General features: G+C 42.3%; 1 protein-coding gene across 3 annotated transcripts in view; it reads right to left on the reverse strand.

Moving 5' to 3' along the window:
• EDC4 (enhancer of mRNA decapping 4) overlaps window positions 1-22,293 on the reverse strand; it is a 1,216,007-nt gene that overhangs the window by 920,365 nt on the left and 273,349 nt on the right. For all 3 annotated transcript variants that reach the window (XM_077288123.1, XM_077288125.1, XM_077288126.1), the window contains one exon: window positions 8,081-8,190. In XM_077288123.1, the coding sequence (XP_077144238.1) occupies window positions 8,081-8,190 (110 nt within the window). The remainder of the gene's footprint in view (window positions 1-8,080; window positions 8,191-22,293) is intronic.

Genomic DNA, 22,293 nt, shown 5'->3' on the forward strand with positions numbered 1-22,293 from the left:
ATTCACTGGAAGAAATCTAGGGGGCCATGTCACATTTGAAGGCTGCCTGAGGTACCCCCACAGTGGAAACCCCAAAAAGTGACCCTATTTTGGAAACTACACCCCCAAGGAATCTTTTAGGGGGTATAGTGACCACTTTGACCCAACCAGTGTTTCACAGTAGTTGGAAACACTTGGTTGAGAAAATGGAAAAAGTGCATTTTTTACATGAAGGTGTCATTTTAGGCTCATTTTTTTATTTTTAAGAGGTGTACCAGCAAAAAATGCACCCCACTATTTGTTCACCAATCTCTCCCGAACACAACAACACCCGATATGTTGTCGTACACTGCAGTATTGGGGAACGGCAGGCCTCGGAAGGGAAGGAGCGCCAAATGACTTTTGGAGTGCAAATTTTACTGGAAGAAATCTAGGGGGCTATGTCACATTTGAAGACACCCTGAGGTGCCCCAACACACGCACACACACTGACACATACACGTTCTGTGCTGAACAGGACTCTCCGGTCTTCTCTGCAGAGCTCCTATCTCCCTCTGTAGAGGCTGACACCTCCCAGGCTTGTGACTGATCACATGGCCGTGACATCACCACAGGTCCTGTAGTCCTGTACTGTGTGCTGCTGCTGGTAAGGAACTTGTGGAGAGAGGGGGAACAGTCACCTAGCACCAGCGCTCCCAGCTCTAAGAACGAGCGCCTCATGAAGGTGGGCCCCTGCCTCCTCCTTCCCTGCGCGGCGGCCTTTCCCCCCGGCGGCTGTATTCGGCGTATAAGACAACCGCCCTCTTGGAGCCATGTTTTTCATGGCTAAAAAGTCGTCTTATACGCCAGGAAATACGGTAAATACCGATAAGCCAACTACATTGTTTCATGACAAGATGACGAAGAACAAACTTAAAACGTTCTCTAACATCCAAATGAAGACACGCAGACAAGGTCTTGGCAAGGAGGTAATTTTGAAGGCTGACAGAAACCTATTTGGCCAGATGATACTTGTAGCTGAGAACAGAAAGCTACAAATGAGTGATGTCTTGACTCATCCCCTGGGTCCATTGCCATGGGCACTTGCCAATGGTGATGGGTCTATCCGCAAGACCAACAAGGCTGCCCTCGCAAGGGAGTTGGAGAGGAATGCTCGTCCTGCAGAAGTGATCCCCGAGCCCTCTGCAACCATCATTGATGGGATGAGCCTGGTTCAGAAACTGAAGGGAAACAATGCAACATTTGGCCAGCTAGCAGGCACAGCAATGAGTCGCGCTATCCATGAGGGTGCTAAGAGCAAGCGCATTGATATTGTCTTTGACGTCTACAAGGAGACATCCATCAAAGATACAGAAAGAGTCAACAGATATGAAGGCACAGGGATCCATTTCAAGAACATTCAACATGGGCACAACATCCAGCAGTGGAAAAAGCTTCTAAGTAGTTCCTCCAACAAGGCAAGTCTCATAAAGTTTCTGGTAGAAGAATGGAAGGCGAAACACCACAGGGAGAAGCTTGAGGAGAAGGAGCTGTATGTCACATGTGAGCAGCTCTGCTTTAAGATCACCAAAGAACAGTGGGAAGAGGCTGCTGACCTTAAGTCAAATCAAGAAGAAGCAGACACACGCCTCCTTCTCCATGCTCTTCATGCAGCAGAATCTGGTTACAAGTCGGTCATCATCACTTCGGAGGATACTGATGTCATGGTCCTGTGTCTGGGCATGTGCCACAAAATCCCATCCCACCTGTTCCAGAAATGCGGTACACAGAACCGGACAAGATTCCTGGATATCACCACTCTGAGCCGAACATTGGGAGGCAGCGTATGTGATTCATTGATTGGTATGCATGCATTTACAGGCTGTGACACCGTCAGTGCATTCGCTGGCCGTGGGAAGATGACGACACTCAAGCAGTTGAAGATGAACAAGACATACCAGGATGCCTTTCAGGAAGTTGGTCGTTCATGGGAAGTGTCTACCGAACTTTTTGAGAAGTTACAGGAAATCACCTGCCACATGTACCTGCCAACTACCCAAACAACTGAGGTAAACAGGCTCCGTTATCAGCTGTTCTGTGCCAGACGTGGAGTGGTAGAGTCAAGTCAACTCCCTCCTTGCCAGGACTGCCTTTTCATGCATGCACTGCGTGCAAACTACCAGGCTGCGATCTGGAGGAGAAGTCTGCAGAGCCAGCCATGGGTTGCAAACCCAACAGACTGCGGTTGGATGATAGATAACGACGGAAAGCTTGTTGTCAAGTGGATGCAAGGGGCACCAGCACCAGAAGCTATTATACAGCTACTGTCCTGCAAGTGTGTGCGGTCATGTGAACTTCCTCAGTGTACTTGCCTCAGCAATGGCCTGAAGTGCACAGACATGTGCAGATTACAGACATGCCAGAACAAGGGTACTGAAGACGAGCCAGTAGAACAACAGTCAGATTCAGAGTCCGATGTTGAAGATATTATGGAGTAACATATATATATATATATATATATATATATATATATATATATATATATATATATATATATATATATATATATATATATATATATATATATATATATATATATATATGCACATGACATGTTCAGTGTGTATTTACATAACTTGGATTAAATTTTGTTACAAATACTACATCTAGTCACTCCGGGTGGTACCGATATCGTCATATTTGGTTCTTGGCTCATGCTAAAATTCCTGTGGAACACCTAAAGGGTTAACAGTTTTTAAAAATGAGTTTTGAACAGCTTGAGGGGTGTAGTTTGCAAAATGGGGTAATTTATGGGTGGTTTCTGTTATGTAAGCCCCTTAAAGTGACTTCAGAAGTGACTTGGTCCTTTGAAAAGTGGGTTTTGCTGTAAATGTGAAAAATTGCGCATAAAACTATAAGCCCTATTACGTCGTAAAACAATAAGGTTTCATTTTCAAAATGATGCCAATATGAAGTAAACATGTGGGGAGTGTAAATTAATAACTATTATGGGGGGTATCAGTATTTTTGTAAAAAGCAGAGAATTTCAAAGTTAAAAAATTGCCGATTTTTCCAAAATTTCCGAATATTTAGCATTTTTTTATATAGAAAGGTAAAATATATTGACTCCCATTTAGCACTGACGTGAAGTACAATATGTCACGAGAAAACAATCTCAGAATGGCTTGGATAGGTGAAAGCGTTCCAAAGTTATTAGCCCATGAAGTGGCACAGGTCAGATTGGCTTAGGCACTTGGGTACAAATAGGCCTAGGGCTGAAGGGGTTAATAAGCTACGTATATGTAAGGGCTATCATATCAAAAAATAAACTACAGACATGCATCTACCTAAAAATACCAAAGAGAATTAGTCACTCCGCTTGGTACCGATATCGTCAAATTTGGTTCTTGGCTCATGGACTACCAAGACACTAACATTGCTAAGGCCCCCTTCACATGTCAAGGTCTCCAGTACATGTGGTGACCATTTTCACACGTACTGGAGACACTTGCACACAGACCCATTTAAATCTACGGGGCAGAGCAAATGTCTGTGTTCACAAGGACCCTGTGACTCACGCCTGGACATGTCCGTTTTTTTCCAGCAGCAAGGACGTGAATATGTCCTGCAAATGTTAACAAAAATGATACTCAGATAAAATTTGTTAGCACCTGGGAACATCACGGACTACAATTGTCATCATCCTAGGTCTGGTCTCCCTCTGATCATGAGACCAGGCTACGCTGATGACCGTTGTTTTCAGCACCCATCACATGAAAATAGCAAGAAGTTCTCCTTTTTTCCCCCCAGGCAAGCATTAAATAATTAAACTAAAGAAAAAAATAAGGTGTGTGGTCCCCTCTATATTTTAACACCAGGGCAGATAAAGCAGACAGCTGTGGGCTTTACTATTATGCTGGGAAGGTCCATGGTTAAAAGCCCATCTTCAGCCCCTAAAATAGAAGTCCATAGCCGCTCCTATTAGTTGCGCCAATTTTGGAGCTTCACTTTGTTCATGTCGATTGCCCTGGTGCGGTGCCAACCAGGGTAAATATATGGGTTTGAGGACAGCTGTGATTTGTCAAAAATCACAGCTGCCATCAAGCCCTGGGGTTAGTAATGGACAGGTGTCAGACACACCCATTACTAACCCTGTAAGTAGAAATCATTAAACAGACATGGAGAGAAACACATCCTTTATTTAAAACAAAATACCAGACACCCTGGCACTTATTTTCCCCAAAACAGCCCTGCAGCTCCAGAGCTGTTTTGGGGAAAATAGGAGCCTATGACCACCCGGGATTCATGTTGATGGGCACCATCCCCATGCTATCTATGGCCCTTTCTTCTTGTTAACAGGATTAAGATTTATTTCTCAGTATGTTTTCCTGATGAACCGCTAAAGACGGGGAAATGCGTCTTGTGTATGCATACTGGATCATTTAAAGGGTAGCAGCTACAAAATGTCTCTATTAGAGCAACGGTTATGTGCAATAACAATGTGCTAGCTAAACATCATGCACGAAATACACTTTATTGAACAACTTAATATGTGGTTCCTTTCTTTCCTGAGGCTCTACTCTAAGTTTGTATTGTGTTTGGGAATGTGTGCAAATTGCTATACACCTATATGATCTCTCCCCTACAAAATATTTTGTCTGTTCCCTTATTGAGGGGGTTTAGTTTCTATCTCCTCCCCCCAGAGGGTTAATGATACTGTCAAAAAATAAGGGGGTACCATTTTTGACCAGATTATTTTGGGGTGTATTTACATATACGCTTTTTTTTGTCCATTGGCTATGAGAGTTATGATTTGATCTGAACTCTGTCTGGTATATTGATTGTTTCTCTAAATTTTATGCCCCTGTAATAGAAATTGACTTATCTGATATAGTGCACGTACCATATGATATATCAGAATCTGGGCACTAGGGGGATTTGATCATATGGTACCTTACTTTTGATCTTTTGCGCTGACGAGCGGGGGCGCCATTGCACAGGTATAGGGTGCCAACCTCCGCTGTCAGGTAGAGAGACATCTGAGTTAATGATAGGGTGAACCTTTCCTTCCTTTTCCATTTTTGTATCTGCAGACAAAATAGGTGATTTGAGAGTCATTAATGTTTAATGTTTTTATGAAAAGATTGCTTTTCTTTTTAGTATAATATCATTAAAGGATATGGTTTATTTGAATAATTTGCATGAATTGGGTACATATTTTGGTGAACTTTTAATTTTGATGGGACCTTATTTTCCTAATTACGGTGATTGATGAGCTGGCAAGCTATAAACTGCGGTAACCTTAATGAGGTCACTGGTCATCACGCTACTGTTCCGGTAGCCATGGTGATCAGTCATGTTACTGATGTCACTGCTCATGACAGCCTCCAGATGTAGCACAGTCGGAGATCGTCGTGGGATCTCCATATGGACTTCATTGGACCACTGTGGATTTTTTGGGGGTAATAAAAATAAAGTACTTGAGAGTGTGTGTGTGTTTCCTTTGACTATGGGTTAGTAATGGAGGCGCCAGAAAAATGCCTCTCCATTACTAACTTCTGGGCTTCATGTTAGCAGACACAGCTGACATGAACCCCAATACTATTACCCTGATTGCCATCACACCAGGGCAATCGTGAAGAGCCGAAGCTAAGCGCCAGAATTAGCACATCTAATGGATGTGTTTTTTCTGGGACGACTGAGGTTTGGTCGTCTTTAGGTTGGCAAGGGGCCACTATCCATGAACCACCCCAGCTTATTAATTTCAGCCCATAGCTGTCTCCTTATCCTTTGCTGCTTATTAAAAATAGGGGAGGACTAAAACGTCAATTTTTTACAGTCCCCTTTTTGAATAATCAGTTAAGGCTAAGCAGACAGTTGTGAGCTTAAATTAAAAGGCTGGGAAGTTCCTTGGTTAATTAGCCCCTTCGTAGACTATTCTGACCAGCTCCCAGTTTTCTGCTCTCATAGCTGGTTATTAAAAATAAGGGGGCCCACGAGCCATTTTTATTCATAAGTTTTTTTTACCTAAATACATGTACAGTAAACTACACATGCAATACACTAATTATATATCTCACGGACATGTTTTTATCTTTCTATCACCTATTTGTTCTTTGCAAATCTAACACCTGGACATATTTCTGTCACACAGATGGGGCACGAATTGTAAACACGAACACAAATAGCACCGGTCCTGGTTTTTCAGTACCAAAAATATCAGGAAATGTGAATAAGGCCTAACAAAAGGTTCCAAACTTGCTCTTTACGTGCATCTAGTAAGTGCATCTGAACAAGCCCAGAAGGGGAGTACAGATAGTCACCACAGTCAATTAGATCTGCCTGATGCCATCACCTGTTCTTAAGAAGGATCAATCTTAATTATTGGCTAGTTTAAGGCTATGTGCACACGTTGCAGAAAGGTGTGCGGATTTTTCCGCACTGAGTTTGGTAAATCCGCAGGAAATCCGCACTGCGGAATTACCGTGGATTTAAAGCGGTTTTCCTGCGGATTCCACCTGCAGATTCCTACTATGGAGCAGGTGTAAACCGCTGCAGAATCCACACAACAAATTGACATGCTGCGGAATAAACAATGCAGCCTTTCCGCGCATTTTTTCCGCAGCATGTGCACTGCGGATTTTGTTTTCCATAGGTTTACACGGTACTGTAAAACTCATGGATAACTGCTGTGAATCCACAGCGGCCAATATGCTGCGGATCCGCAGCAAAATCCGCAATGTATGCACATAGCCTAAATATGCCAGCAATCAACCAATAAACAAGCAAAATGTTTGTTGAGCAATTAGATGCATGTACTGTTATATGGGAGCTGAACGAACATTTTCATGATCGCTCAGTCCCCATCACAACTTTTGTACTGTGCAAATAGTCCAGCAAAAGAGCGCTGAATGACTTGGATATAGTTGATCGGTGCTCGTTACTGGACTACTCAAATCGGCTCTTGTAAATGCACTATAAAGCCCTAATTCAGAAAGATCTCTTTTGCTCACATCAGTCCTGATAAGCGGGCATGCTGGAGATGGACATGCCTAAGGCATTAAGAGGAGCACACCTCTTAATGAATAAGGTACATCAGAGAAGTGTCATGCGTTTTAGTGCAAATTTTATTCCGGTCAGAGACTAAAGAAAGATTTCTAGCAAAAGGTTCACCACGGCTTATCGCGTTCCACCTAGCTCTGCCCAGGTTGCCAAAGAGAGGTGAAACAAGTGAAAAAATGCCAAAAGTTGCAATTTTTTGCTCAACCTATAGGGGAGCAAAAATATTGTGGCAAAGGGTTTTAAGCCAGATTTGTACTGGATAAACTGAGGGTCTAAATGTCTACGTGATAGACATCAACTGCTTATATGTTGCACTATTAGTGATGAGCAAGTATACTCGTTGCTCGAGATTTCCCGAGCATGCTCGGCGGGGTCTCCGAGTATTTGTAAGTGCTTGGAGATTTTGTTTTTGTTGACGCAGCTGCATGATTTACAGCTGATAGCCAGCATAAGTACATGTGGGGGTTGCCTGGTTGCTAGGGAATCCCCACATGTAATCAGGCTGGCTAACAGATGTAAATCATTCAGCTGAGTCGATGAAAACTAAATCTCCGAGCAGTGACAAATACTCAGAGGACGCCCGAGCGTGCTCGGGAAATCTCGAGTAACAAGTATACTCTCTCATCACTAGTGTATGTGATAGCGCAATATAGTAGCATTTGAAGCCCAACTTTTAATTTTCCTCAGGCCATCACTTGACAAACACCAACCCTGCAACTGCATAATACATACTTTTTGTGGTGCTGCATATTAAAACCTTTTTGTCTCTGGTCAACTGAGTTGTATGAGGATTTGATTATGCAGGGAGAATTGTAGGTTACATAGAGAAAGTTGTGTTGGCCCTAAAATGTAACCCAAGGTTATAAACTATAACATCATTATATAGCCGAATAAATAAGATGTGTTTTCATAATCTGACCATTAGATGTTTAGGTGAATGTGAGTACAAATTTGAGATTATATTTTTAGGCCATAGTTACCTTAGTTAAGGGCTACAACTGAATGTGATAGTAACTTTTATTGTCTTAAATGAAAAAATGATTTAACATTATAAATGTACCTGGGTTGATCTTGCCCTTCAATGTAAATCTGCCAAAACTTCACATAACCATCATGGCTAGCAGTTGCCAATACTGTTCCATCAGGAGACAAGGCTCCCTCGCTTAAACACTAGAAATGAGGAAAAAATATTACAGGTCAAACATTACATTGCAAAAAAACTAAAATATATTAACAAAAAGTTTGTCATTTCAGGTGATCTTGCAGTAAATTTATTTTTCTGCCTTTAACTCCTCCTCCCTCCATAGTACTTTACAAGCAACAACGATCATTTCATACATCAGTAATGTGAAAATCTGTTTTCATTGCCGCAAGATTATACCCATAAATTGAGAGTGTGACAGTCCAGGAGGAAAAAGAAAATTAAACTTTTAACATCGTGCAGATTACAATAAAAGGGTTTTCTGGTGAAAGTCTGCAGTCACCAAGTGACAGGGAACTTCTGAGTCTTTATAGCTTGTGCACATGAAGTCAGGTTTCTCCAGTGTTGCCCATGAGAACAGGCAACTTTTGTACATGCAGTTAAGTGCAGACTAGCTGTGCTCAGATCCGCTCAAAACATGTGGGCTTAGGTGGCCTATCACATCTAGTCGGAATGTGGCTGAACGTATATAAATCACACCTGCTCACTGCAGAAACACCAGTAAACCCTGACAAGAGTGCTATGTGTAAGTAAGACTGCAGTGTCAGTTTCATTACTATTAATTTCAAACAAAATAGTGCTTTAACCTGTACTATTGATATGAAATTAAAATGAGGGGTACTATTCTATTTAGGAGAAAGATAAATAACAAATTTGGGACAGATAGTGTAGCTATGACTACATAAAAAGTTGTTATAATTAAAATATGTTTTAGAAAAAAATTATAAATGAATATATTAAACCTTTTCCCCCAAGGGTGGTTTGCCCGTTAACCCCTTTTCCCCCCATGGGTGGTTTGCACGTTAATGACCAGGCAAATTTTTACAATTCTGACCACTGTCCCTTTATGAGGTTATAACTCTGGAACACTTCAACGAATCCCGGTGATTCTGACATTGTTTTCTCGTGACATATTGTACTTCATGATAGTGGTAAAATTTCTTTGATATTACCTGCGTTTATTTGTGAAAAAAAGGGAAATTTGGCGAAAATGTAGAAAATTTCGCAATTTTCCAACTTTGAATTTGTATGCAATTAAATCACAGAGATGTCACACAAAATACTTAATAAGTAACATTTCCCACATGTCTACTTTACATCAGCACAATTTTGGAACCAAAATTATTTTTTGTTAGGGAGTTATAAGGGTTAAAAGTTGACCACCAATTTCTCATTTTTACAAAACCATTTTTTTTAGGGACCACATCTCATTTGAAGTCATTTTGAGGGGTCTATATGATAGAAAATAACCAAGTGTGACACCATTCTAAAAACTGCAACCCTCAAGGTGCTCAAAACCACTTTCAAGAAGTTTATTAACCCTTCAGGTGTTTCACAGGAATTTTTGGAATATTTAAATAAAAATGAACATAAAACTTTTTCACAAAAAAATTATTTCAGCTCCAATTTGTTTTATTTCACCAAGGGTAACAGGAGAACATGGACCCCAAAAGTAGTTGTACAATTTGTCCTGAGTACGCCGATACCCCATATGTGGGGGTAAACCACTGCGCAAGGGAGAGCTCGGAAGGGAAGGAGCGCCAATTGACTTTTCAATGTTGCGTTTGGAGAGCCCCTGATGTGACTAAACATTGAAACCCCCCACAAGTGACACCATGTTGGAAAGTAGACCCCCTAAGGAACTTATATATTTGTGTGGTGAGCACTTTGACCCATTAAGTGATTCACAGAAGTTTATAATGCAGAACCGTAAAGATAAAAAATCAAATTTTTTCACAAAAATGATCTTTTCGACCCCAATTTTTTATTTTCCCAAGGGTAAGAGAAGAAATTGGACCCAAAAAGTTGTTGTACAATTTGTCCTGAGTACGCTGATACCCCATATGTGGGGGTAAACCACTGTTTGGGCACAAGGGAGAGCTCAGAAGGGAAGGAGCACTGTTTTACTTTTTCAACGCAGAATTGGCTGGAATTGAGATCGAACGCCATGTTGCGTTTGGAGAGCCCCTGATGTGTCTAAACAGTGGAAACCCCCCAATTATAACTGAAACCCAAATCTCAACGGTAACCCTAACCACACCCTTAACCCTGACACACCCCTAATCTCAACCCTATTCCCAACCGTAAATGTAAACCAAACCTTAACTTCAGCCCCAACCCTAACCCTACCTTTAGCCCCAACCCAAACTTTAGCCCCAACCCTAACTGTAGCCCTAACCCTGGCCCCAGCCCTAACCCTAACCCTAACGGGAAAATGGAAATAAATACATTTTTTACTTTTTCCCTAACTAAGGGGGTGATGAAGGGGGGTTTGATTTACTTTTATAGCGGGTTTTTTAGTGGATTTTTATGATTGGCAGCCATCACACACAAAAAGACGCTTTTTATTGCAAAAAATATTTTTTGCGTTACCACATTTTGAGAGCTATAATTTTTCCATATTTTGGTCCACAGAATCATGTGAGGTCTTGTTTTTTGCGGAACGAGTTGACTTTTTTATTGGTAACATTTTCGGGCACGTGACATTTATTGATCGCTTTTTATTCCGATTTTTGTGATGCAGAATGACCAAAAACCAGCTATTTATTAATTTCTTTTGGGGGGGGGGGCGTTTATACCGTTCCGCGTTTGGTAAAATGGATAAAGCAGTTTTATTCTTCGGGTCAGTACGATTACAGTGATACCTATATTTATATAATTTTTTTATGTTTTGGCGCTTTTATACGATAAAAACTATTTTATAGAAAAATTTACTATTTTTGCATCGCTTTATTCTGAGGACTATAACTTTTTTATTTTTTCGCTGATGATGCTGTATGGCAGCTCGTTTTTTGCGGGACAAGATGACGTTTTCAGCGGTACCATGGTTATTTATATCCGTCTTTTTGATCGCGTGTTCTTCCACTTTTTGTTTGGCGGTATGATAATAAAGCTTTTTTTGCCAGTGTTCATTGAAGGGGTTAGCTAGCAGGACAGTTTTATAGGTCGGGTCGCTACGGACGCCGCGACACTAAATATGTGTACTTTTATTGGTTTTTTTTTTTATTTAGATAAAGGAATGTATTTAATGGAACTATTTTTTTATTATTATTATTTATTAAGGATTTATTTTTTTTTTTACTTTTTAACTTTGCACCAGGGGGGTACACATCACAGTAAAGTGACAGATCGCCGATATGTCACTTTGCTGTGCACTGTGTCAGATCAGTAATCTGACATGCACAGCAGGGAGGCTTCCCGGCGCCTGCTCTGAGCAGGCGCTGTGAAGCCACCTCCCTGCAGGACCCGGATGCAGCCCCGTGGCCATTTTGGATCCGAACCTGCAGGGAGGAGGAGGTAAGAGACCCTCGCAGCAACGCGATCACATCGCGTTGCTCCGAGGGTCTCAGGGAAGCACGCAGGGAGCCCCCTCCCTGCACGATGCTTCCCTATACCGTCGTAACACTGCGATCATGTTTGATCGCAGTGTGACAGGGGTTAATTTGCGGGGGCGGTCCGTGACTGCTCCTGGCACATAGTGCCGGATGTCAGCCGCGATAGTAAGCAGACATCCGGCTGCGCTCCCCCCGTGAGCGCGGCCGATCACTCTGGACGTACTATTCCGTCCTTGGGAAGTAGGGCCCACCCCACATGGACGGAATAGTACGTCCAATGGCAGAAAGGGGTTAATGTTTATTTAATTGTATGAAATATGAAAAATATCTATATAAATGGGGGCAGCTATGAAAAACTACTGCATTACGACTGCAGTAAATGTAGACAGAATCTGCTCCCAGGATCTGTTAATTTATGGACTTCAATAAAAGGTAATATTAATCACTGAAAATTGCACTTCATACATTAACTGTCACGTTGACATACAATCATAGAATGTTACAGTTGTTTGGAACCTCAAGGGTCATCGTGTCCTACCTCCTGTTCAATGCAGGATTCACTAAACCATCTCAGACAGTAGCCATTTGCTAAATCTATTGTTTAGCAGCTCATTCCTTGTGTGTATTCTCTCCAGGCGTCATCTCCCACCTCTACATTGAAGCAAATTGTGAAGATCTGAGGTTGTGGGTTGTAATAATCACCTAGGCAGGTTAACAATGCAACTATTTTTATTCCTTAAACGCATGGTCTTATAGCAATTCCAGGTAAATGGTCACAATACAATGTTCTCAGTGCACAAGATCCTAACCCAGGATTGATAGTTCCACTACCCCAGTACAATCTGACACCCACTGTCACCAAACTTTTGTTTGACCCACAGCTTTTAGTATCTCTTGTCAACAATCACAGCCTATGTTGCTCCAGACGATGGATATCACGACCGTAACACGTGAATCCAACTCCAGCCAGCAACAATCCTCCTTAAGATAGTTCCTCACATCCAGATGATAGATATCACTACCATAGCAAGTGTATCAAGATCCAGCTAGCAACAACAGTCCTTTAGATAGTACAGTCCCAACTGCAGTTCTCCAAAGGTCTTTGTCGGTTCAGTGATGAGCAGAGGAGCAAAACTGCATTCCACCAGATGGAGCTATGGTTCCTTGGGCTGTTCCTGTAGAGAGTCACTCCTCAGGGGGAGCCTGAGACTTTATACCCACAGCTCTCATTCAGGACATTATTCCACAGGTTTGAAGGAAGGTGGGGGGAGGCGATATGACGTACTATCCCGTCGAGGTGGTATGGGTCCGTATGACCACCAACGGGATAGTACGGGATAGTACCTCATCCACAAAGCACTCCATGGCTCAGCACCACCCTACATCTCCTCTCTGGTCTCAGTCTACCAACCTACCCGTGCCCTCCGCTCTGCTAATGACCTCAGGTTAGCATCCTCAATAATCAGAACCTCCCACTCCCGTCTCCAAGACTTTACACGTGCGGCGCCGATTCTTTGGAATGCACTACCTAGGTTAATACAATTAATCCCCAATCCCCACAGTTTTAAGCGTGCCCTAAAAACTCATTTGTTCAGATTGGCCTACCGCCTCAACGCATTAACCTAATTATCCCTGTGTGGCCTATTAATAAAAAAACAACAACATAATCACGTTCCTCCATCATGTTCTCATACACTTTATGCAGTTAATAGCCTCTGTGTCTGTACTGTTACATACTTAGGTAGTTAACTGGTTCATGCAGCTTTACATGAACACCCGAGCCTTACACTATGGCTGGTCCAAATAACTAAAGCAATTGTTACCATCCACCTCTCGTGTCTCCCCTTTTCCTCATAGATTGTAAGCTTGCGAGCAGGGCCCTCATTCCTACTGGTATCTGTTTTGAACTGTGATTTCTGTTATGCTGTAATGTCTATTGTCTGTATAGGTCCCCTCTATAAGTTGTAAAGCGCTGCGGAATATGTTGGCGCTATATAAATAAAATTATTATTATTATTAATGATCAGCTGCGCTAACAGGGGGAGCGCTACTGATCAGGGCCGGGTGTCAGCTGATTATCACAGCTGACACCCGGCACTATGTGCCAGGAGCGGTCACAGACCACTGCTGGCACATTAACCCCCGGAACACTGTGATCGAACATGTTAACCCCTTCAGTGAATACCGTAAGGAAAAAAAAAAAAAAAAAAAAACAAGGCAAAAAATAACGCTTTATCATACCGAACAAAATGTGGAATAACACCCAATCAATAAGAGGGATATAAAAAAAAAACATGGTACCGCTGAAAACGTCATCTTGTCCCGCAAAAAACGAGCCGCCATACAGCGTCATCAGCAAAAAAATAAAAAAGGTATAGTCCTCAGAATAAAGCGATGCAAAAATAATTAATTTTTATATAATTATTATTATTGATTGTTATAGCGCAATTTATTCCATGGCGCTTTACATGTGAGGAGGGGTATACATAATAAAAACAAGTACAATAATCTTAACCCCTTAAGCCCCGAGGGTGGTTTGCACGTTAATGACCAGGCCAATTTTTACAATTCTGACCACTGTCCCTTTATGAGGTTATAACTCTGGAACGCTTCAACGGATCTTGGCGATTCTGACATTGTTTTCTCGTGACATATTGTACTTCATGTTAGTGGTAAAATTTCTTCGATATAACTTGCGTTTATTTGTGAAAAAAACGAATATTTGGCGAAAATTTTGAAAATTTCGCAATTTTCCAACTTTGAATTTTTATGCCCTTAAATCACAGACATATGTCACACAAAATACTTAATAAATAACATTTCCCACATGTCTACTTTACATCAGCACAATTTTGGAACCAAAATTTTTTTTTGTGACGGAGTTATAAGGGTTAAAAGTTGACCAGCAATTTCTCATTTTTACAACACCATTTTTTTTTAGGGACCACATCTCATTTGAAGTCATTTTGACGGGTCTATATGATAGAAAATACCCAAGTGTGACACCATTCTAAAAACTGCACCCCTCAAGGTACTCAAAACCACTTTCAAGAAGTTTATTAACCCTTCAGGTGTTTCACAGGAATTTTTGGAATGTTTAAATAAAAATGAACATTTAACTTTTTTTCACACAAAATTTATTTCAGCTCTAATTTGTTTTATTTTACCAAGGGTAACAGGAGAAAATAGACCCCAAAAGTTGTTGTACAATTTGTCCTGAGTACGCTGATACCCCATATGTGGGGGTAAATCACAGTTTGGGCGCATGGCAGAGCTTGGAAGCAAAGGAGCGCCATTTGACTTTTCAATGCAAAATTGACTGGAATTGAGATGGGACGCCATGTTGCATTTGGAGAGCCCCTGATGTGCCTAAACATTGAAACCCCTAACAAGTGACACCATTTTGGAAAGTAGACCCCCTAAGGAACTTATCTAGATGTGTGGTGAGCACTTTGACCCAACAAGTGCTTTACAGAAGTTTATAATGCAGAGCCGTAAAAATAAAAAATCATATTTTTTCACAAAAATGATCTTTTCACCCCCAATTTTTTATTTTCCCAAGGGTGAGAGAAGAAATTGGACCCCAAAAATTGTTGTGCAATTTGTCCTGAGTACACTGATACCCCATATGTGGGTGTAAACCATTGTTTGGGCGCAGGGCAGAGCTCAGAAGGGAAGGAGCGCCATTTGACTTTTCAATGCAAAATTGACTGGAATTGAGATGGGACGCCATGTTGCGTTTGGAGAGCCCCTAATGTGCCTAAACATTGAAACCCCCCACGAGTGACACCATTTTGGAAAGTAGACCCCCTAAGGAACTTATCTAGATGTGTGTTGAGCACTTTGACCCAACAAGTGCTTCACAGAAGTTTATAATGCAGAGCCGTAAAAATAAAAAATCATATTTTTTCACAAAAATGATCTTTTCACCCCCATTTTTTTATTTCCCCAAGGGTAAGAGAAGAAATTAGACCACAAAAGTTGTTGTGCAATTTGTCCTGAGTACGACGATACCCCATATGTGGGTGTAAACCATTGTTTGGGCGCATAGCAGAGCTCAGAAGGGAAGAAGCGCTATTTTACTTTTCAATGCAAAATTGACTGGAATTAAGATGGGATGCCATGTTGCGTTTGGAGAGCCCCTGATGTGCCTAAACATTAAACCCCCCCACAAGTGACACCATTTTGGAAAGTAGACCCCCTAAGGAACTTATCTAGATGTGTTTTGAGAGCTTTGAACCCCCAAGTGTTTCACTACAGTTTATAACGCAGAGCCGTGAAAATAAAAATTATTTTTTTTTTCAAAAAAATGATTTTTTTAGCCCCCAGTTTTGTATTTTCACAAGGGTATCAGGATAAATTGGACCCCAAAAGTTGTTGTCCAATTTGTCTGGAGTACGCTGATACCCCATTTGTGGGGGGGACCACTGTTTGGGCGCATGACAGAGCTCGGAAGGGAAGGAGCGCCATTTGGAATGCAGACTTAAATGGATTGGTCTGCAGGCGTCACGTTGCATTTGCAGAGCCCCTGATGTACCCAAACAGTACAAACCCCCCACAAGTGACCCCATATTGGAAACTAGACCCCCCAAGGAACTTATCTAGATGTGTTGTGAGAACTTTGAACCCCCAAGTGTTTCACTACAGTTTATAACGCAGAGCCGTGAAAATAATATTTTTTTTTTTTCACAAAAATGAAATTTAGCCCCCAGTTTTGTATTTTCACAAGGGTATCAGGATAAATTGGACCCTAAAAGTTGTTGTCCAATTTGTCCTGAGTACGCTGATACCCCCTATGTGGGGGGGAACCACTGTTTGGGCGCATGACAGAGCTCGGAAGGGAAGGAGCGCCATTTGGAATGCAGACTTAAATGGATTGGTCTGCAGGCGTCACGTTGCATTTGCAGAGCCCCTGATGTACCCAAATAGTACAAACCCCCCACAAGTGACCCCATATTGGAAACTAGACCTCCCAAGGAACTTATCTAGATGTGTTGTGAGAACTTTGAACCCCCAAGTGTTTCACTACAGTTTACAACGCAGAGCCGTGAAAATAAAACATATTTTTTTTCCCACAAAAATGATTTTTAGCCCCCCAAATTTTTATTTTCCCAAGGATAACAAGAGAACTTGGACCCCAGAAGTTGTTGTTCAATTTGTCCCTAGTACGCTGATACCCCATATGTTGGGGTAAACCCCTTTTTGGACGCACGGGAGAGCTCGGAAGGGAAGGAGCACTGTTTTACTTTTTCAACGCAGAATTGGCTGGAATTGAGATTGGACGCCATGTCGCGTTTGGAGAGCCCCTGATGTGCCTGAACAGTGGAAACTCCCCAATTCTACCTGAAACCCTACCCCTAACCTCACCCCTAACCGTTTACTGAACATTTTCTGACAGTCATAAGTGCCACGTATATAAGTGCCACGTATATAAGTGCCACGTATTTAAGAGCCACGTATTTAAGAGCCACGTATTTAAGAGCCACGTATTTAAGAGCCACGTATTTAAGAGCCACGTATTTAAGAGCCACGTATTTCAGTGCCACGATATTTCAGTGCCACGATATTTCAGTGCCACGTATTTCAGTGCCACGTATTTCAGTGCCACGTATTTCAGTGCCACGTATTTCAGGCACTGAAAAATACGTGGCACGTAAATACTTCAGTGTCACGATATTTCAGTGCCACGTATTTCAGTGCCACGTATTTCAGGCACTGAAAAATACGTGGCACGTAAATACGTGGCACGTAAATACGTGGCACGTAAATACGTGGCACTGAAATACGTGGCACTGAAATACGTGGCACTGAAATACGTGGCACTGAAATACGTGGCACTGAAATACGTGGCACTGAAATACGTGGCACTGAAATACGTGGCACTTAAATACGTGGCACTTAAATACGTGGCACTTAAATACGTGGCACTTAAATACGTGGCACTTAAATACGTGGCACTTAAATACGTGGCACTTAAATACGTGGCACTTAAATACGTGGCACTTAAATACGTGGCACTTAAATACGTGGCACTTAAATACGTGGCACTTAAATACGTGGCACTTAAATACGTGGCACTTAAATACGTGGCACTTAAATACGTGGCACTTAAATACGTGGCACTTAAATACGTGGCACTTAAATACGTGGCACTTAAATATGTGGCACTTATATACGTGGCCACTGAAATATCGTGGCACTTATATACGTATATAAACGTATATTTCAGTGCCACGTATTTCAGGTTAGGGGTAGGGTTAGGGGTGGGGTTAGGGTTTTTTGTTTTTTTCTTGTTTTCTTGTGTTTTTCTATAAAAACGAATGCGTTTTACCGCGTTTACATGCATTTTTTCACACATGCGGTTTTTTTAAAAAACGCATGCAGATAAAAACGCAAGTGTGAAACCAGACTAAAAGACGCTTTTTATAGCAAAAAAGTTTTTGCGTCTCCACATTTTGAGACCTATAATTTTTCCACATTTTGGTCCACAGAGTCATGTGAGGTCTTGTTTTTTGTGGGACGAGTTGACGTTTTTATTGGTAACATTTTCGGACACGTGACCATTTTTTATCACTTTTTATTCTGATTTTTGTGAGGCAGAATAACCAAAAACCAGCTATTCATGAATTTCTTTTGGGAGAGGCGTTTATACCGTTCTGCGTTTGGTAAAATTGATAAAGCAGTTTTATTCGTCGGGTCAGTACGATTACAGCGATACCTCATTTATATCATTTTTTTATGTTTTGACGCTTTTATACGATAAAAACTATTTTATAGAAAAAATAATTATTTTGGCATCGCTTTATTCTGAGGACTATAACTTTTTTATTTTTTTGCTGATGATGCTGTATGGCGGCTCGTTTTTTGCGGGACAAGATGACGTTTTCAGCGGTAACATGGTTATTTATATCCGTCTTTTTGATCGCGTGTTATTCCACTTTTTGTTCGGCGGTATGGTAATAAAGCGTTGTTTTTTGCCTCGTTTTTTTTTTTTTTTTCTTACCGTGTTTACTGAAGGGGTTAACTAGTGGGCCAGTTTTATAGGTTGGGTCGTTACGGACGCGGCGATACTAAATATGTGTACTTTTATTGTTTTTGTTTTTTTTTTTAGATAAAGAAATGTATTTATGGGAATAATATTTTTTTTTTTGTATTATTTATTTAGGAATTTTTTTTTTTTTTTTTTTACACATGTGGAAATTTTTTTTTTTTTACTTTTTTACTTTGTCCCAGGGGGGGACATCACAGATCGCAGATCTGATAGTGTGCACAGCACTCTATCAGATCCGCGATCATACTTTCATCGGAGCAGGCTGCAGCTTTCATCTGCAGCCTGCTCCGACCCGGAAGTGCTCCCTGCAGGACCCGGATACAGCCCCTCGGCCATTTTGGATCCGGGGCCTGCAGGGAGAAGACGTTCGGTACGAGGTGAGTACATCACCTTGTACCGATCGTCTCAGGGAAGCACGCAGGGAGCCCCCTCCCTGCGCGATGCTTCCCTGTACCGCCGGTACACCGCGATCATGTTTGATCGCGGTGTGCCGGGGGTTAATGTGCCGGGGGCGGTCCGTGACCGCTCCTGGCACATAGTGCCAGATGTCAGCTGCGATATGCAGCCGACATCCGGCCGCGATCGGCCGCGCTCCCCCCGTGAGCGCGGCCGATCGCGTATGACGTACTATACCGTCACCGGGAATTAAGGCCCACCCCACCTCGACGGTATAGTACGTCAGATGGGATTAAGGGGTTAAACAATACAAGTCATAACTGGTACAGGAGGAGAGAGGACCCTGCCCACGAAGGCTCACAATCTATAAAATAGTTTTTATCGTACAAAAGCGCAAAAACATAAAAAAGATATAAATGAGGTATCGCTGTAATCGTACTGACCCGAAAAATAAAACTGCTTTATTAATTTCACCAAAGGTAGAACGGTATAAACACCCACCGCCCAAAAGAAATTCATGAATTGCTGGTTTTTGGTCATTCTGCCTCACGAAAATCGGAATAAAAAGCGATCAAAAAATGAAACGTGCCCGAAAATGGAACCAATACAAACGTCAACTTGTCCCGCAAGAAACAAGACCTCACATGACTCTGTGGACCAAAATATAGAAAAATTATAGCTCTCAAAATGTTGAGACACAAAAACATTTTTTTGCAATAAAAAGTGTCTTTTAGTGTGTGACAGCTGACAATCAAAAAAATCCGCTAAAAAACCCGCTATAAATAGTAAATCAAATGCCCCTTCACCACCCCCTTAGTAAGGGAAAAATAATAAAATTAAAAAAAAATTATTTCCATTTTCCCATTAAGGTTAGGAGGTTAGGGTTGGGGCTAAAGTTAGGGTTGGGGCTAAAGTTAGGGATAAGGCTAAAGTTAGGGATAGGGTTTGGATTTACGGTTGGGATTAGGGTTAGGGGTGTGGTTAGGGTTATGGTTGGAATTAGGGTTAGGGGAGTGCTGGGGTTAGGGGTATGGTTGGGATTAGGGTTATGGTTGGGATTAGGGTTATGGTTGGGATTAGGGTTAGGGGCATGTTCGGGTTAGGGGTGTGGTTAGGGTTATGGTTAGGGTTGGGATTAGGGGTGTGTTTGGGTTAGGGTTTCAGTTAGAATTGGGGGGTTTCCACTGTTTAGGCACATCAAGGGCTCTCCAAACGCAACATGGCGTCCGATCTCAATTCCAGTCAGGTCATTAACGTGCAAACCACCCTTGGGGGTAAAGGGGTTAAGAAATGAAGGTCAGTCAGTCCGAAAATTTGGGAAAACTTTGAAAGTGTCCCCAAGTGCAGTTGCAAAAACCATCAAGCACAACAAAGAAACTGGCTCACATGAGGACCGCCCCAAGAAAGGAAGACCAAGAGTCACCTCTGCTTCTGAGGATAAGTTTATCCGAGTCACCAGCCTCAGAAATGCAGGTTAACAGCAGCTCAGATTAGAGACCAGGTCAATTCCACAGAGTTCTAGTAACAGACACCTCTACAACAACTGTTAAGAGACTTTGTGCAGCAGGCCTTCATAGTAAAACAGCTGCTAGGATTCCACTGCTAAAGACAGGCAACAAGCAGAAGAGACTTGTTTGGGCTAAAAAACACAAGGAATGGACATTAGACCAGTGGAAATCTGCGCTTTGGTCTGATGAGTCCAAATTTGAGATCTTTGTTTCCAACCACCGTGTCTTTGTGCGACGCAGAAAAGGTGAATGGATTATTATTATTATTATTTATTTATATAGCATCATTAATTCCATGGTGCTGTACATGAGAAAGGGGTTACATACAGGGTTATAAATATCTTTTACAGTAAACAAGTTTACAGTGACAGACTGGTACAGAGGGGAGAGAGGACCCTGTCCTTGCAGACTTACATTCTATGGGATAGTGGGGAAGAGACAGAAGGTCGGAGGTGCAGCAGCTCTGGACGTGGTGAGGCGGCTGCTCTGGCGATGGGGAGGCGGCAGAATGGTTATTGAAGGCTGTAGGCTTTCTTGAAGAGATGGGTTTTCAGGTTCCGTCTGAAGGATCCGAGGGTGGTGGATAGTCGGACGTGTTGAGACATGGAATTCCAGAGGATGGGGGATATTTGGGAGAAATCTTGGAGGCGGTTGTGTGAGGAACGAATAAGTGTGGAGGAGAGTAGGAGGTCTTGGGAGGATAGGAGATTACGTGAGGGAAGGTATTGGGAGATTAGTTCAGAGATATAGGGAGGGGACAGGTTGTGGATGGCTTTGTAGATCAGTTTTAGTAGTTTGAACTGGATTCGTTGGGGAATTAGGAGCCAGTGGAGGGATTTGCATAAGGGAGAAGCAGGGGAGTAGCGAGGAGAGAGGTGCATTAGCCGGGCAGCAGAGTTGAGGACAGACTGGAGTGGTGCAAGAGTAAGCGGGGAGGCCACAGAGAAGGGTGTTGCAGTAGTCGAGGAGGGAGATGATAAGGGCATGCACAAGAGTCTTAGTAGATTGTGGGGTGAGAAAGAAATGGATTCTGGCAATATTTTTGAGTTGGAGGGAACAGGAGGTGCAAGAGTTTGGACGTGCGGTTTGAAGAACAGGGCAGAGCCGAGAGTTACCCCGAGGCAGCGGATTTCAGGTGCGGGAGAGAGCGTGATGCCGTTAACCATAATAGATAGATCAGGTAGGGGGGATACGCGAGATGGGGAAAGATGAGTTCGGTTTTGTCTACATTGAGTTTTAGGAAGTTTTAGGAAGTGTTGAAGAAGGAGGATATGGCTGACAGACACTCCGGGATTCTGGACAGCAGAGAGGTGACATCTGGGCCAGAGAGGTAGATCTGAGTGTCGTCCGCATACAGGTGGTACTGGAAGCCATGGGACTTTATGAGTTGCCCTAGGCCAAGGGTATAAATGGAAAAAAGTAGGGGCCCTAGGACAGAGCCTTGAGGGATTCCAACAGAGAGAAGGCGGGATGAGGAGGTAGTGTGGGAGTGGGAAACGCTAAATGTGCAATCGGAAAGGTATGAGGCAATCCAGGACAGGGCAAGGTCTTTGATGCCAAGGGAAGAAAGCATCTGTAGCAGTAGGCAGTGATAGACTGTGTCGAAAGCAGAGGACAGGTCGAGAAGGAGGAGGATGGAGAACTGTCTGTTAGCTTTGGCTGTAAGTCATTAGTAATTTTTGTAAGGACAGTTTCGGTGGAGTGGTGGGGGCGGAAGCCAGATTGGAGGTTGTCAATGAGAGAGCTAGATGAGAGGTGGGAGGAAATTTGAGCATGGACATG

This window comes from Ranitomeya variabilis, chromosome 2, assembly GCF_051348905.1.
Source record: "Ranitomeya variabilis isolate aRanVar5 chromosome 2, aRanVar5.hap1, whole genome shotgun sequence".
Classification (NCBI taxonomy): Eukaryota; Metazoa; Chordata; class Amphibia; order Anura; family Dendrobatidae; genus Ranitomeya; species Ranitomeya variabilis.